The sequence below is a fragment of the Centroberyx affinis genome, unplaced genomic scaffold (assembly GCF_046629955.1).
Source record: "Centroberyx affinis isolate AG114_WGS23_722 - 3 ecotype Tasmania unplaced genomic scaffold, CSIRO-AGI_Caff_v1 ptg003785l_1, whole genome shotgun sequence".
Taxonomy (NCBI): domain Eukaryota; kingdom Metazoa; phylum Chordata; class Actinopteri; order Beryciformes; family Berycidae; genus Centroberyx; species Centroberyx affinis.
The window spans coordinates 147969-165713 of record NW_027281655.1 but is presented as its reverse complement, the minus strand read 5'-3'; the positions used below and the strand labels follow the sequence as shown (position 1 = coordinate 165713).

Sequence of the window (17745 nt, the reverse complement as noted above, 5' to 3'; positions counted from 1 at the left end):
TGATCTTGCAGTAAGGTCAAACTATTATTAATTATTTGTTTATTTTCTATTATTTGTCCTGTCTTTTCTTCTTACTTTGTTTATTACTATTAGCAATAACACTGGATATATCTCCAATCTTAGTCATAATTTCTGATATTAATTGTTATTTATTTGTATAATTATTTGGGATTGTACTAACCCTAACCCTATAACAAACATTACTATTATTGCTATTATAATTAATGATTATCACCAGCTATATTGCCAGACTTTTACTTAAGTATGTTTTGAATGAAGTATCATACTGTGCTACATTTTAAATTGCATGCACTGATCTATCTTGACTGTTTTCTTTATGATTTGATGTTTGTCATGCGGCCGTGACGCTACACAGCAGCTTTTCCAACTGTGACCGTTCAGCCATACTGGCCATGTCAGTGTCAGAACATTAAAAAAACCAGCTTGACAAGGACATGCTGTGAAATGGAGGCTCGTAAAAAGAACAGACAGATCCGTTTTGTCACACAGCCTGTAAAGACTCACGCATACATCACTTCAAAGCCGCAAGAGGAGTTATCGTACCGGGTCGTTACGAAGCTATTGATGTGACACGCACGGCCCCGCATCCACAGCCGCCACCACCGAGCGCGGAGAGCTGGAGCCGAGCAGGGGGGACGGATGGAAGCTGTCTCGGCTGACTCAAAGAGGCTTCAGCTTTGGAGCAGCTGGGAGCAACATTCCTGCTGCTAAGCTGTCAGTCAGCGGCAAGACAGATACCAAAAAAGGGCTTCTGCTGGCACTTTTACCTCAGCATCAGAGTGAGCAATTGTGTCTGAGACGGGCCCGAGGGCATGAGTGAAAGCAGGAGAAGTAGAAGCGGTCACACATGGTAGCAAATGACCGCAGTTCTCATCTCACAGTACCTAAAGATGGTTTTCATTTCTCTTCCTTCTTCCTTGCCCCATTCTGCACTGTTGTTAAGAGTGTGACAGAGGCAAAGAGATATTTTGGTTTGTTTTGCAGAACGAAGCTTGTAATGTAATTATGTTGCTGGATTCTGTCTCTTTATTAAGTTAAATCAGTTCAGGCTCGGCCCACGTGTTCTGCACTTGCCATAACCATAACACTGTGAGTGACGAGCCCCTTCACGTTACCTGCGCTGCATCTGGTCAGGGTCTGACAGAGAAATGTCTTCCTGGTGGGTAAATCCCAAAAAAGCCTTCATCTAGGCTCATGATCAGAGCCTCCTACGTTTTTCATTCACAGATTTATAGACGCTGAGGGCAAAAGGCCAGTATGAGTAGGATGTGAAAACATTTTGAGAATAGATGTGTGATTGTGCAAAGAAGTATGGTGTGCAAGCTGTGAGTTGGTGAGTAAGTGGGTGCGTGTCAGATATGACTGTGACTGTGCCATGCGCTGGAATGGGTGTTCTAAAATTGAGCTCAGCTGTAAAGTTACAAAGCAGCACAAGCTGTAGAGAGGAGAGCACTGTGATAACATTCTTCAAACGAGTCAATATAATTTCTGAGCATCCTTCTTATTCTCAGCAACAGCTTCACACTCACACTGTTGCCCACGTTCACACCTGGGAGCTGCCCAGTAGAACCATATTAGCATATTTGGCTTCACCTACATATCCACTAGGCCTTTCCATGTTTTCAGTGTCATACAGTACCAGTTCCCAACAGCTTCCTATTAATTACAGGCAGACCTGACCATGTAGATATTATTAGGGACACGACAACACAGGGTTTCACTTGCTATGCAATGTTATTTTATTGGATTAAATATATTTTTCATTCACAAATTGACTGAATTACATTTTGTCAACACATGGCAAATAAATGTGGCTTCACAAAGATGGATTTTCAGCATGAGAAGCAAGTAATGAATGTGTGAACCATGAGAACCATGGCAACCATGACAACCATAAGAATTACGAAAACACAAGATACATAAGAATTATGACAACCATGAGAAGCACGACAACTATGAGAACCAGGAGAACCATGAGAACCATAACAACTAAGAACATGAGAACCATGACAACCATGGCAACTGAGAACCATGACAACCATGGCAACTGAGAACCATGACAACTGAGAACATGAGAACCATGATAACCATGGCAACTGAGAACCATAACAACCATGGCAACTGAGAACATGAGAACCATGAGAGCCATAAAAAGCATGACAACTGAGAACATGAGAACCATGAGAACCATGGCAACTGAGAACCATAACAACCATGGCAACTGAGAACATGAGAACCATAAGAATTACGAAAATACAAGCTACATAAGAATTATGACAACCATGAGAAGCACGACAACTATGACAACCATGACAACCATGGTAACTGAGAACCATGGCAACTGAGAACATGAGAACCATGAGAGCCATAAAAACCATGACAACTGAGAACATGAGAACCATGAGAACCATAAAAACTATGGCAACTGAGAACATGACAACCATGACAACTGAGAACATGAGAACCATGACAACTGTGAACATGAGAACCATAACAACCATGACAACCATAACAACCATGACAACTGAGAACATGATAACCATGAGACACATAAGAACCATATAACAAAAAAACAACCATGATGGCAATGAGGACCATGGGAACTATGACAACAATGAGAACCATGACAACCATGAGCAAATACAACTGCATTCTGCAAAAGACCAGGAGTGAGTTTCATACATCCATCACTGTTCTAAACTCAGGAGATAACTGAGCAGAAATAAAAACGACTTTCTGTCAGATGTCTTCTTGGCATTGTTATGCCAGCATTAACTCTCTCAGAGACCAGCATAACTCATGGTCAGAGGCTGGTCAAGCTCAACTTGTACAGCCAAAAACAGTTTGGCATATTGTTTTTGTTGTAAGCCAATGCCCTAGCAAGACCAATCGTATGATAAATACCTTGAGGCTTACTATTCCATTAGACATGCGTGCGTGTGTGTGTGTGTGTGTGTGTGTGTGTGTGTGTGTGTGTGTGTGTGTCTGTGTATGATATTATAATACACCCCTTGTCAGACCCCTCTTGACCTAACAAAGAGCATTTGAAAGGTTTTCACAAGTAACACAATGGAATATTGTCAATCAAAACCTCTAAATCTAAATCTGCTCTCTGATCTTGTCTTCTGAACTGTTTGAGGAGATCACTGTAGAGTACTTTTCAATTTCAAGACCCCCCACGTTTCAAACAACTCACCTCCATGAGTCAAGCAACGGGAAAACATTAGGAGGGCCTAGCGGGGCCCATAAGGAGTGTTTTGCTAAGATTAATTTCCCTATGGATCTATGTGGAATGAGGTTTGTAATCCTATGCCTTACATTCCCATGATGAAGGAAGGACATTCCTCTACCACCCAACCAGCACTCTGGTAAAATAAATGCAGTAGATGATAGGACCTACGCAATTTCCATCAGCAAATATGTAGGTCTTGAAATAATGACTGATTGGGAAACTAAAGTTGTCAGTCGTAACCTGTCGGACACTCAGGTAAGGGATTTGCTTCATGTTTAAGTAGTGTATCCAGTTACAAATGATTATTAATATTATCTTGACCCGCTCTCGCACCGAAAGCAGTGATATTCACGTTAGGCCAACTGGAAACTTGCTGACAAGCCACACACTTCAGTTGAAGTGCAGGCTCCAAGCCACAAATTCAAAGCACATGTTAGAGGTGTAAAGTGGGCGTTGAACCCCAGGAGACTTTAGGCAGAGTCGGCCCTGAGACGACAGAACATATAGCTGAGAGGCCTCCGATGAAAGAAGTCCCAGCGACTTTTTTTTCTATGTGTGAGAAAGCACAATATGAGTGTCAAAAGAAGGAATGTTTTTCAGAATATTTAGGGGTCCACTTAGCAAGAGCAGTTCCCATTACTCACAGTTTATCAACCAACCACTCAGGATATAGGTAGGATTTCATCCCAGGCTTGAAACATTGGAGTTTTGAGTTTTTTTTTAAAAATGAGTCTGGTATCAGTTATTTACAGTAAACAAAAAAAGCAATCATTCTGGGTTTAACCTCCTAACATTGCTGAAATGAAAACAGTAGACTTTCCAAAAACTAGTTTTGACACCTGACTGCCAGACTGAGATTAGTTTCAAGAGCCACCACAAAACAGATGAATCAGTGCCGGGCCTGGGGCGGGGCAATTTTGGAACAATGATTTTCATTCAACCGAGCACTTGCGTACTTTTTAGTGAGGTACTATTTGAATATAGTCCAAGACAAAGTGCTTTTACTTCCTCCTGAGTGTAATTCCTCGGAAATGACAGTTCTGTCACTTGAGAGAAATCTCTCTTGCATCAGCCTAATGTTCCCTGTGTTTTACTGTGGTTCCTCTGCTAACTGGTCCCTTAGATCTACAGTGAGGACAGACATACAGTAAGCAGAGGGATAACTGACAGAAAAGCAGCATTCATTTTCAACCTGTTATTGAAACAGCTCGGTATGTGTCTGTGTGTGTGTGTGTGTGTGTGTGTGTGTATGTGTGTTTCTTTAGGCTGATTTGATTTCCTGTCAGCCTTTTCCAATTACCATTTGATTGACACTGAGCCTGCTTCATGTCTCTCATTTTAGGACCCAGAAACATTCTAATTTCCTTTCAGTTGTGTTTATTCAACAGTGTGAAATATGATTTTTTTATTTTTTATTTTTTTTGCTCTTATACACTGATACATTTCAAATTGGTAAATGGTTTTGGTCTGGCACTGGTGTCCATTAGATTGGACGGGATCTGACAGTTTTAGAACCAGGGAATTCAGTTTTCAGCTCATGGATGTGGAGCTGTGATGTGTCTTCAAGGTGTTTATATTTGTGTGTTTGCACATGATAAGGCAGGGGTTCCCAAACTTTTTCATGTCAGAGATCCCCCATGTAGCTACACTGTAGACCAGTGATTCTCAACCTTTTTCCTATCAAGGAAACCCCTAATTAGGACCGCGGACCCCCATTTGATGAGATTTTGTCTCTCGGACCCAAACCTGAGAATATCTTTATCGTTAGATATGATTTGTCCAGAATCCCATGACTATCTGTATTGTAGGTAGAGAGATAACAGTGAAACTATGATCAAAACAGTCTTTTCTTCTACATTCTCTAATTGTGTTAACTTCTTGTAAATGAAATAATGGTGAAGTTTTACAATTCATCCAATTGCTGGGGACCCCCTGGAACCCCCTCAAGGACCCCTGGTGGTCCCCGGACCCCACGTTGAAAACCACAGCTGTAGACCACAGACCCCTACTTGATGAAGGTTTTATCCCAGGGACCCCCATCTGAGGACACTTTTGTTGTCTGCCTGTCCTGTAGGTGAGAAGACAACAGTGGAGAGAGTGAAACCTCTGATCCTATAGTAAAATAACACTGAAGTTTAACTATTCCTCATTTCACATGATCACTGCTGTACACACCCACTTCCTTCTGTGCAGTTTCATGGCTGTGTAAGCAAAATTGTAGATTTTACAGTCAAAACAGATTCTGAGGTAAGAAAGTAATTTTTTGGACCAAGTTTATATTTTGATTAGCACTGATAGTCTTGACAGTAAAATGATAGAATTTGTCTTAGATTAAACAGCAGTAAAAGTAAAATGTGATGCATTCCATCCATGCTAATCTCAAACCACCATTCTACAACAGCTAGAAATATAATGGCTGACGGGGGGCGGGGATAGTTGTAACAAAAACGTGTTACTGTGACTCAGATTAAACAGTCAAGTGATAGAACAGAATATTTAAGTATTAATTGACTTAAGATTTAAGTTTAATTTAGGTTACTGAGAAGTTGATTTTGTTCAAAAGACAACCCATACATGCATGCACAGTTAAGAGAAGTTAAAATGGTTCAATTCAAAACGATCAGCATAGTCAAAGACACACACACACATTGACTGCCAGTCATGTTGTACTTTAATATCATACATTCTTCATTAGAGCTGTTTTAATGCAAATTAAATAGTATAGTGTGGGCTCAGTTTTTTTGCTTCTTTCCTCTTGTTACAAATTACCTCAGGTGTTACAGGTGTTACAGCTCCTTGTATTTGACATCAGTGTATGAAGTCTGTGATATTATAATGGAGGTTGAAATGACTGCTATTGTAGACAAATGTGAGTACTTTGTGTCAAAATGTGAGCGATCAAACACTAACACTAACAGTATCACTGTGTTACAGTCATCCCCGGCCTCCCTACTCCAGTTTGGCCGCTGCTGTGCATCCCTGAAGACGACCTCACCCCTCTGTCATCATCCATGCTGCATCCAGCGGGTGGTGCGCCGCAGGCTCAGCGGCGTCAAGCCAGCCACAAATAACCAGAATAAAACTACAAGTTGAGCAATTTTGCCTTCAAAATAAAAGCGTATGATAAGTGGGAATATGCAGGTATTGAGGTGTACAGAACAGTGTTGGCTCATTCCTCAGATATGTATTACTCATTACCCATTTCAAAAGTAACATTACTTGTTATGCCCTGGGAGCAGTATTTGTTAGACTACTCATCGTCATATTACATTTACATCATACCCCCAAAATTTAGAATTACATCCTTTCTTATTCTCAAATAAAGGGATAACTCAATTTTCTCAGTTGTCTCTGAATGATGTTCAGTGTTCTTGTCCTTTTGCCCGATAAAAAGTTCAGTCTGTCTTCAGTCCGAAAGATTGCAGTCAGTGAAGTGGGCTTATGATCGGAAAATGGCTGGTTTGAATCCCTGGACTGGCTGGGAATTGGGAAAATGTGGGGAAGTCAATGAACTCTCTCCCTCCCTCATCAACTAGATATACAGTATATATATAGATATCAATAGATATACAGATATAGAGATTAAGTGCCCTTGAGCAAGGCACTTAACCTCCAACTGCTCCAGTGGAGCTGCTCCCAGGTGTGACTGTGTGTAACTCAAAACGACGAAATGCTTTATGTTTGGCAATAAGGCTTTTATTTTGAAATGTGTCACAGGAAGTCATACATTGTATTCTGTCTACCTTGACACTGGTCTGTCAGCTCATAATAAAACGGGAGCCTCGCTGAGGGAAGCAAACGCAGAGTCGCACCGCTTCAGCGCCACGAACTGTCAGCAACTAGCCTAGGTGTTTGAAGAAAAAAAAAAATACTATTTTTTATCGGGACTCTTTTTAATTTCCAAGAGAGACTTACAGTAGAAGACCCTCGGACCCTTTGGATTCACGTTTTGGAGTTTTCAATCAATTTCAAATCTTTTCCCCTTGTGATTTGATCTTTAATGGTCCATGTGTGATGGCTAATGTGTCATCGGTTGATGTGGGAGTTTTGTTTCTAATCGTGGTGACAGCACTTTTGGCAAACGGTGAGTAGCCTATGTGGTCGATGGGGCTTTAATAGCCTACATAAATTGATAATAAACAAGGTGCGGGTCCAAAATTCACCTGTGCACATAATAATGTTTAGGCATGATTACTGTTTAGGATGCTGACAAACCAGGCAAAACATAATTTAGACATCTGCGATTACTTCTCTATTTCTATTAGCCTAGATAACTTTCTGCAATAACGAACTATAGCAATTATATAATCAATTTCAGAACGATAGGCCTGCTGTACAAATTTCAGAGCAAATCTAAAACTATCTATAGGAATTATATAGGAATATTGTAGTAATACCATAGGAATAGGAGGAGTACAACTGACACTATAAGATCCTATAGGAATATTATATAGTGATTTTTGTTAGGATACTGAAGTCCCAGTTGACTGAGTTGGCTTACTTGTTTGCTTGAAAGAGAAATTGTAGCCAGCAGTCACTAAGATTAGACTACCTCTAATAATGACTTTTTTGTGATCATAACTGCTTTCTCATCATAATAAAGAATTGGCCACAACTGAAAAATAGTAAAAACTCTACTATTCCTGTATACCAGCTATTTTTCAGTCTACTTTTAAGAATGTGCAGCTCTCACTTTTGTGGAGACAAAAGTGTAACATATGGTTTTAATCAATATGAAAGCTGCTCTTTCAACAGCAGGTGTCAAATTATGTCATAGAACCCTTATTTAAAAGAATTTAGAGCTATTTTATATTAATTATCACAGCAAAACCTTAAAAAAATGTGTTAGTATAGTTATATCTCAGAAAATCCTATAGTAATACTATAGGGTATCAAGAAATTCCACAAAGTGCAATAAGGTCACTATAAACTCACTGCTGAGTACGACAGACACACTATAAGTCCCTATAGGAATATTATAGGAATACCATTGGTGATAGAAAAAATACCATTAAGTACTATAAGATCAGTATAAACCCACTGCTGACTACCACAGACACACTATAAGTCCCTATATTATGATGATTTTTCAGGAGGAAATTGCTATTTCAGTGTATGCAAATTGTATAAAAGGGAATTCAGCTCCTCAAGTGAAACCTCCCCCAAACCCTGTGATGCCGCAGGTGCCCCGTCCAGCAGAGATGTGAGCCAGAGGCGGGAGGTGGAGGCGGTCAGCTCGGCGGACGGCCTGGCCCCTGTCGGCTCCCGGTCCGAGGAGCGGTCCTGTTCGTCCTGCGACCAGCCGGGGCCCAGGAGGCGTGCCAAGAGGTGCACGTGTTACACTTACAAAGACAAGGAGTGTGTCTATTATTGCCACCTGGACATCATCTGGATCAACACGCCAGAGTAAGTTGCCGTTTCCCCAAACATCCTCATCGTCTCGGGTTTTGAGTGCTTCTAGCGCTTCTAACTAATGAGACATCACTGTGATATGCCTAGAGGGATTTATAGTGTGTCTGTGGTGTCTGATAGTGAGTTTATAGTGAGCTTATCGTGCTTTATGGTATTGGCTGTATGGCTTTATGGTATAAAAAAGGTGGGAGACAGGACTTTGACAGAGCAGATTCTGACAATATATATAAAAACCTCTCACTTTTTTTTTTTGCCTATTTACAATTATTGGTAAACAGATTATTTCCTTCGTTCCAGTGGTATAAGTTTCCTCTGACTGGATTTTGGCGTGACACTTGTTCAAACTGAACATAAAGAAAGTGATTCACTTAAAAAACAATTCAGCAGAATGACTAGTTTTTTATATTGTCAGAATCTGCAGAATTTGCTTGAGTTCATATGCTAGAAGTGTGATTTTCAGACCTGTTCCTCCATACAATGGCAGTGAATAGAGCATGAAAAAAACTGAAATTCTCGAATCGTCTCTCCTGGAGCAACAGATAACAGAGAATCCATAGATTTCCAAAGTTCAGCATCACATTAATCTCACGCTACAGTCATAACTCATACTCATTTAATCATAGACTCGAGACCCTCGACTGAAGCCCTAATAGAAGTGCTATTGTGCTGGAAGGCTCTCAACTGCCAGCTGTAAGACCCACTGTGCGGCATATTATTAGAGATATATAACTGTAGGAGGCACATGTGTGCCTGGGAAGGGAAGGGACCTGGAAAACATGGAGCGTTAAAGGAATATGCTTCATTTTTCAAGCCATGAAAAGACGTGAGGGAAACGCAGAGGCTTAAAAAAACGTTTAGCCCTCATATCATTTACCAGTATTTCCTGTAACTTTGTGAACTCTTGACCCCGCGAGATGTTTCGATTGTTACCGAATAGCCCCAAAAATGAAAATGGAGCGATCCCATTGCAAATCTACAAAATTCAATTTGAATTTAAAATGAGGAGACCAAGAACAAGAAGTCTGAGTAAAGCAATGGCTCTTAACACTATAAAGACCAACACTCTCAAGTGGGTTTGACTAGCCAAGATGATAGACCCCTTCTTTCATTCATCCTTTACTCAATCATTCAACCTTCTATCGCCAGGTCGTTTGATCGTTTCTATCTCTAAAACAGCTCAACAAGTGAAACCTGGATGGATGGCACTTTGCTGTGGGGGTTGAAATAGTTGGGACTCATTCACCTCCACTGTAAAACAAAGTGAATGCGGGTTTCTGGGTTGGAAAAACAAAACAACTCATCACCTTCATTAGAAGACGCTGACTGATGCCTGTCTGCAACATCAAAGCGGATTAGCAGACCGTTTTAATCCATTGTTCTGCCGGCCCCCGGGGGCGACTTCGGCTTAATTAGTTCCTTAAGAAACCATACACCAATTGTGCCATCTCACCCAGCGGCCTTTCCCAGCGCCGTGGACTAATAGACTAGATAGTGCAGAGTATAGGAAAGATCAAAGAGGCAGCTTTCTGAGCAGTAACTCCTTACAGATGCAGCTGAGCACATCCTCAGTGGGCACAACCTTCCCATGTGGTGTGAATCACGCCTCCGCTGTGTGTTTCCTCCACTGTCACTCGGTATGCTAATGTGTTGCAGACAGTGTTTACTAATGGGTCAAACCAGGTTGTGTGTGCGCTCTCACCCAGGGCTTAAGTGCAGAGATCAATTGTTTACCCCGCTTTGTTTGGTGTAATTATACCTTGGAAAAGCGGGCTACTTGTCAGTACACAGGGAGCTGGATGTACTGAATTGCATGTGAGCCTGTGCAGCTTTCTCCATGATAAAACCCCCCCAAAATCAATGATTCTCTGTTATCTGTTTGAATTGTGTGTTTTTTTCTCTCTCCATTCACTGCCATTGTCTGAAAATCACACTTCTAGCACATAAATGAACATGAAAAATGCAGATTCTGACAATATAAATAATATACAGTATAAGTATAAGTAAGTTTCCTCTGACTGGATTCCGGTGTTCAAACTGAAACATAAAGAACGCGATTCATTTAAAAACAATTCAGCAGTATGACTATTTTTTTTATATATATATTGTTAGAATCTGTTTTGTTTGCGTTCATTCTTCAGACTGTTCCTCCATACAATGGCAGGGAATGGAGAGAGAGAGAAAAAAAACGCAATTCTCCAATCTCCTCTACTCTCACATTCTTCCCAAGACAGTTTTTCCTCACCCCATTGACACTGTATTTCACATTTAAAGTTTTTGGCACGATATGACCTCGATAGTCAAACCCTTTGATATTAGGATTAGGCTTCATTTCCGAATCTTGTCATCGATAACTGTAACCAGATAACAAAAAAAAACATTTGAATTGTACACAGAACATTGAAAAAAACATTATCTTTGCAGGGTCTAGAAAATGAAATGGGATAGCGGTTGACTGTTCATGTGGGAGTGTGTGTGTGTAAAAGTCAAAATGTAGGATTACACTACAATAAAACATCACTTGGAGCTTCTGAAGCACCTGCAGCTGCTACAGTAAGGCAACCTTTTGACCGGGCTCTGCTGTCACTGGAGGTATTTACCAAGGAAGAAACCCAACTTGTCTCCATAACCTGTCGCTCGGTGTAACAACGTTATATCAAAGGCCTTCTTTCCTCAGACGCAAATTCTTGTGATAAAAAAAAAAAAAAGTAAGTTCGAGTTCGATTTTTGTACAAATCATCGTCCCCGTGTCACTTTTATCACCTCTTCTGGTGTCGGCGGTAGGAAAAAAAAGTGTAAGATGAGAAACCTGGAGTGAGGGAAGTTTTATGATCCTCACATTCTTCTTGGGCCGAAGTCGTGTTTCAGACTCCCCCTGGATATGCGTGAGCTTGACTCGCATCCCCAAGAAAGGCGAATATTTGTAAATCATCACACACTAAATGTATATTTCATGATGACACACTCATGAAATGAACTCTAACGCCTTCATTACCTATTCATGTTCTGGACCGAGGCAGCGTTCAATGTAAAGCTGAACCAGGCAAGATTCTTATGTAAAAATCCACCTATCTCATCAGCCTAAAATCACAAAGTGGGGGTCTGAGTGGGGTCGAGAAGTGTGTCCCATCGCCCCAATGAAATTTCGGTGTTGGGTATGGACACTTCACCCACAAGAAGGGATGAATCGAAACTTAAGAGCGAATTACAAACAGTCAGAGAAAGCTGGACTCACCAGCATTAGATCTTTTCCTCTCTTGTCTCTTTGGTATCTTTGGTATAAAAGCATCACAGACCGGCTGGTTGGTAAACATGAATGTGCTGTGTGCAGTTTACTGACGGTCACATTACAAGGGTTTCTGGGTATTGAAGTTGATATTTTTCAAACAGTTGCCTCTCGCTGCCATTTGGAGCCACCAAAGTACAAAGTGGTTGTGGAATATTTGGCAGCCCATATGGTCAACTATGCTTTTTCAGAAATTTGCACCATGCTTCCCGTGAACCCTGTTGTATTTGTGTTGTAATGATAATGCCACTGGTTCCTCAGGCCCAGGTACGTTTATTTTTCTGATAGCTGATTGATTAGTTTACAGCCGGTGCCTGCGGTTTAAAGCATGTCTGAAATACCACAAGGTTGACTGAGAGGACTGTAGCAGCCGAGTCTCAGCAGCAACAGCAAACCACTTTCCAGAGTTTAAGTGGCTATTGTGTATTCAAACCATGACAGAGCAAATGAGTGACTGTAAATAACACAGTGATTTAAAAGGGTAAAGGGCGAGGTGCACTGGCAGTTAATTGTACTGGTCATTGTGTCTGTGCGTGTGTGTGTGTGTGTGAGTGTGTGTGTGTGTGTTAATCCATGACACAGGTTGACCTTTGGCCTCTAAAGCCTTTTAAGACAAACTGACCAAGTATCTGTTGCTGGCTCATTGTATCAGAGGTCTTGAGTGTTTTTGTGAGCGGGTGGTCAGGATTCCCACGGTCATGAAAATCCTGGAAAAAGTTGTGGAATTTGGAAATGTTTTGGGAAATTGTAAAATGTCACTGAGCTTTTGGAAAAGTCATGGCATTTTAAATAATGATACTGGATTGATTATTTTCCTAAACTTGAAAATAAAATGTACCGGGGTAATTTGGCAAAATGTGACAAAAATGAATAGGCTAAAATGCAATTGCAAAGCAGTTGCTGTGAGTCTCAAACAAAACAAATTTCCAATGTTATAGCATTTGTAAAGGTTGCTTTACATTACATTACTGTGGTACAGTCATGAAAATTTGGTATGAAGTTATGGAAAACTTCATACCATTTTCGTCCAAATGGACTTGGACGAAAATGGACTAAAAAGAACATTTCCATTCAACCACCTAAATGTATCATTAGCCTTTTGAATGAATTATTGTTTGTGTTTCTTTAGTCTTATTTAAACCAGGTAGTCCCAATGAAATGGAAAAAATTGTCCATAAAGAGATATTACCAACATTACAGACATAAGACAAGCAACATACAACAATGTAAACAAGGAAAAATATAGAGCTAACGTATATGTATGTGCAAAGTCAAAATTCTCTAAATCAGTGTCCAAAAAGCAGTAGTCCAGTAGGAATTCAACAGGATCAACAGTCAAGCCTACAGTAAATAGATACTGGTTACACAAAGCAGAGACAGGTCATTATTGAGTCTGCCTCAAGATCCTTCATAATCATTTTAATCTCCTCAAAAGACACTGGCTCTTTCAGCTTTAAATTGTTTTGCAATGAGCTCCAAGCAGAGCACATGAGAACAGTACATGAAAGTGTATTACCTCAATCAGGTTGGACTTCAGGGGCAGATGGGAAAATAATTCCTGTGACTATAGACAACAATTTCCACCCAGTTTTCTAGAGAAATACAAGAAATGGAAATAATAAGGAGGAAGACTCAATGGGTGCAAAGGACAGTAATGTGTAAAGTAATTCAGTAATGAGGTTTTCTTTCAATAGTGCTTGAGCGATATATTCCATAGTACAATTCATTAATTGGCTGATATTTGAAGAGATGATTATGAGCCTTCTCAGCTCTCACATATCTGTTTCTGAGCCCTCTTGGCAATGTTGTCATCACATTAAAGGTGCTACGTGTAACATTTTAACATCAATAAATCATAACCATATCAATTTTGAGAGATTAGTATAATAAGCGTAAGCAAACAAGACCATCACAGAGAAGCCTGTCAGCCTCTATCAGCCTCTACGCTGCATTTTACATTTTGAGCCACCAGGTCAGATTTGGAGGGAAATCTGCTGGATTGCTTTACGGCACAAAAAAGGAAGAGGCCACTGTTCTTCCAGAGCAAACTGAGATAAAACTTTGAGAGTGGAAGGAGTGAAAGGCCGATGGAAAAATCACTTCCAACATGTTTATCCTCTTCAGTAATAAAGTATCTGCCAAGTAGCAACATCATCGCAACTGGGTTTATGGGAAATGTGGCCTTAATTATGAGAAACATCGTCTCCACCATGATCTCATTTGTTTTTTTTAGTATACCGAGGTCTCACAACTATTTTGACAATTATATAGTGATGCACGTGGCACCTTTAATTGCGCTGATGATGATAGTATTTTAAAACTTCCAAGTATTCCACCAGGCAGATGGCGGCATGAACAGTTCAGCGGGAGGTGAGAGAGGTTTATTGCATTTCTTTATCTACCCGGCCCAGAGGGTTCAGCCAAGCAGTCTGTCTCAGGTTGTTGAGGAAGTCTGGGATCAGAGGATCAGAGATTTGGAAGAAGCGGGGGTCAGTGCTGTGCTGAGGTAGTTTTCTGTGGAGGAGGTTAGGTTATGTGCCGCGGTGCTCAGGGCCAAGGTGAACATCCACAAACAGCATCGAGGCATATGTGCTCAGTTTGTTCAGCTGGAGGAGGACCACCAGTATAGTCCTAAGGGAACAGGTGTATACACTCCAGTGTGTGTGTACAGACTCACCAGTGCTACATTGCCTCTCTCATCCCTTTGCTATACTTTGGTATAAAGCATCACAGACCATCACGTTCCAGGACTTCTGGGTATTGAAGTTCAAATGTTTCAGTTGCCTCTCGCTGCCATTTGTGAAGTTGCCTAGTGTTGGTTTAAGTATAAAATCAGTTTAGCAATACAGAACACTATCATTACTATAATTCATATGTAATTACTGTTATGTTTTATAGTCTCAGTGTCAGTGTCCTGGGCTGGGACTGGACTCTACATGGTTCACAGTTCAGATTGGATTAGTATCAAAAGTGAAAACCGGCAGACCTGACTTGCGTTTAATAGGGTCATGAAAAATAACAAGATCATAAAATTACCCTCCAATAGTCAGTGAGGAGAACTTACTGGCAAAAATACAAATAATACAAAAAACAATGAATTCCAGTCACCAGACAGTGTCTTACAGTAACAGCGTGATACAGTGTGATTATATGTAAACACTGTCTGAGTCCTTTGTTAAATCTAGTAGGTTAACAATGCACAGGATATTGATATGGTTACAATAGTCAGAGTATATTTGCCCCTATGTCACACTTTCACAAGGTTCTATATGGTGACATTTTTCTCAAGGAGCACACTTGCTTCAGAACTGAAAAGTTTAGTTGCATATGAAAGAAATCTAGGAGCATATACTGTGAAAGTAATTGTATATGCTCATCTCTATGTGGTATCTCAAGTTGCATGTGTGCTCTTTTCCATTTTGTAAGTAGCATGAATTCGATTTTGGGAGCATATGCTAATGAACTGGTAGCACTGTAGTAGCCCTGTTTTAGGTCAGTTTGTGCAATATGTGTGTAATATGGGTCCTGACCTTCGTTCATCCATTCATTGAGCCGATTTCATGTGCTGCGGAGGGATTTATTTACACTTTAGAAGAAGGTGTGTAAGGAGATAGTATGCGGAATGGCATCCATCATTATGCTAGGTTGCTGTCAATACAAAATGTCCTTGTAAAAGTGTGTGTAGGTTCATTTCAGTCATCCAGGTAGTAAGATGTCCAAAAAAAACAGAAACAAAATCCACTGGACTTAAAATAAACAGTTGAAGACGTTTCTCTCGAATTAGTGGGGAACCTCTTCAACTCTTCATTTTAAGTCCAGTGGATTTAGTTTCTTTTGTTTTGAGACGTTTCTCTCCAATGTGATAGTTTGATAAAATAGCACATCTGAGCCCGTCTACCAATGTGGCATGCCAGAGCTTTAAAGGCAAGGCAAGGCAAGGCAAACTTTATTTATATAGCACATTTCATACACAAGGCAAATTCAATGTGCTTCACATAAAACAGAAAAAATACATAAAATGACACATTAAAAGGCTTTTATCCCTCTCTGTGCTGGAGGAAGACCAATATGAATTACAGTCTAAAAGGCCTTTGGTGTTGCAACACAGCTGGACAGGTGGTTTCAACTCAACAATTTCTGTGGATTGAGATGCTAGCAAATATATTCATCATTCGTCAGCACTTTGCTGACGTTTCACCATGTGCTTTAATGTGGACCATATTCTAACTATACAAATGTAATCAATCAAAATGAAAGCATCTGTTCTGTTTTTTTTCAGGCACACTGTACTGTACGGTATGTCCAGCTACCAAGGCTCGCAGCGCATGCGGCGCTCTGCTGGGACTGAGCGGGGGAGGAGGGGGGCGGCGACCCAGCGCTGTGTGTGTGCAGTGCAGACTGACTCTGAGTGCAGCAGCTTCTGCATGGACAGGTAACTGCACCGCATGAAACCAAAGAAAAAGCAGAACAATGCATCCTATTCACCGAGTACATGTAATAAATAGCTCAAGCAGAACAATATGTCCTCAGCCCTGCCATAGCGTTACACTTATCAGTGAACCCTGACCTGTTCTGGTTCTGAAGAGTCTCTTTGTATTTCTCTCCCAACAGGCAGAAGAGGCCACTGCCAACTGTGCCTGAAACAGACTCGTGGACGACGACTCCCCTCGGTGGGCCTGCCGTGAAATGAAAGGTTTCAAGTCCGATGACTGACGCGCTCACAGTCTGACCGGTGGACACAAGGGAAATCCAGATATTGTCTTTGCATTAGACATTCCTAATTTTGGAAAACTAGCATGTATAGCTACATCTCTGCAGACGGACACGTTTGTTTGTACCTCGGCGCGCTCGGCGCCTTGATGGATGCATAGCCATGAAAGGAGCACACATGGAACTCGGAGCGAGGGGTAGGGATGCTCGTGGAGTGCGTGCCCCCATCCTTATATCTCTGCCCATGTCTGTTTGGCAGATGTGGACTCTATTTTCCATTAGCCTGTCTCCACTGAGGATGGTTTATATGGCCGGTCTGCATCGGCCATGAAAGACTTGTATACATAATGTTCCTCACACGTGGCGGCTGCTTCAAAGGACTCCGCAACCACAACACATATCGCTGAAATCTCATCACCACAAGCAACATATCACACACTGTTCGCTCTGCTGTCTGGGACCATCTTTATACCGCCTGTAACTCGGCATCATTATTATTTAAAATACACTCTTTTCTTACAGTTGCTGCAAAATTCAACTTTTGGGTATCGCGGTGCTCCCTTATGAATGGAGCTCATTTCATCAGTAATGAAAAGCACACAGATGCCCAAAGGTTTCAGTGAATCAGTTGCACATAGACTTTTTCCATTCATCTGGAAAGCAGACTTTGGGGTGGAAAGGAACTGAAAACAAAAAGAGAGAATCCATACTTTTCTATTTTTATCTCTTCTCTTAAAGTGAATCCATGCCAGGGTTTTGTGTCCCTGAAATCCGCTTCAATATTTATGGGGTATAAATTATATTTTTATACCATACCTATATGTACAAAAAAGGTATTTAATATTAAGATGTCATTTATAAAATTATGGATGATATATGTGGTTCAGTTGTATGTTAAAGTGTCATATCGAGTTGAAAATGGTGGTGTACCATGCACTAAGTTAATATAGCACAGTATACCTTATTAATCTTCTCTCTTTTATGATTGGGCCAATTATTCATTCTTAATAATCAACCAACCACCTGGATAGGGAAGAACATGTTGAGAATGAGAGTCATTAGTGGGTTGTTGTAAATTGAGCATCTA

The 17745-nt window shown here is 40.7% G+C and overlaps 1 protein-coding gene across 1 annotated transcript; it reads left to right on the top strand.

Moving 5' to 3' along the window:
• The first annotated feature begins 7220 nt into the window (after nt 1-7220).
• Nucleotides 7221-16638, top strand: LOC139662413 (endothelin-3). The gene is made up of 4 exons (XM_071541099.1): nt 7221-7337; nt 8437-8659; nt 16228-16380; nt 16560-16638. The coding sequence occupies exons 1-4, from the start codon at nt 7268-7270 to the stop codon at nt 16636-16638; spliced, it is 525 nt and encodes a 174-aa protein (XP_071397200.1). The 5' UTR covers nt 7221-7267.
• Nucleotides 16639-17745: the final 1107 nt, after the last annotated feature.

What these genes read in the sequence shown, in the direction of transcription:
- LOC139662413 (XM_071541099.1), top strand. Translation starts at nt 7,268, where the DNA reads ATGGCTAATGTGTCATCGGTTGATGTGGGAGTTTTGTTTCTAATCGTG. An exon ending in GACAGCACTTTTGGCAAACG is followed by an intron (nt 7,338 to 8,436) that starts GTGAGTAGCCTA and finishes GTGATGCCGCAG; the next exon opens with GTGCCCCGTCCAGCAGAGAT. An exon ending in AGCAGCTTCTGCATGGACAG is followed by an intron (nt 16,381 to 16,559) that starts GTAACTGCACCG and finishes CTCTCCCAACAG; the next exon opens with GCAGAAGAGGCCACTGCCAA.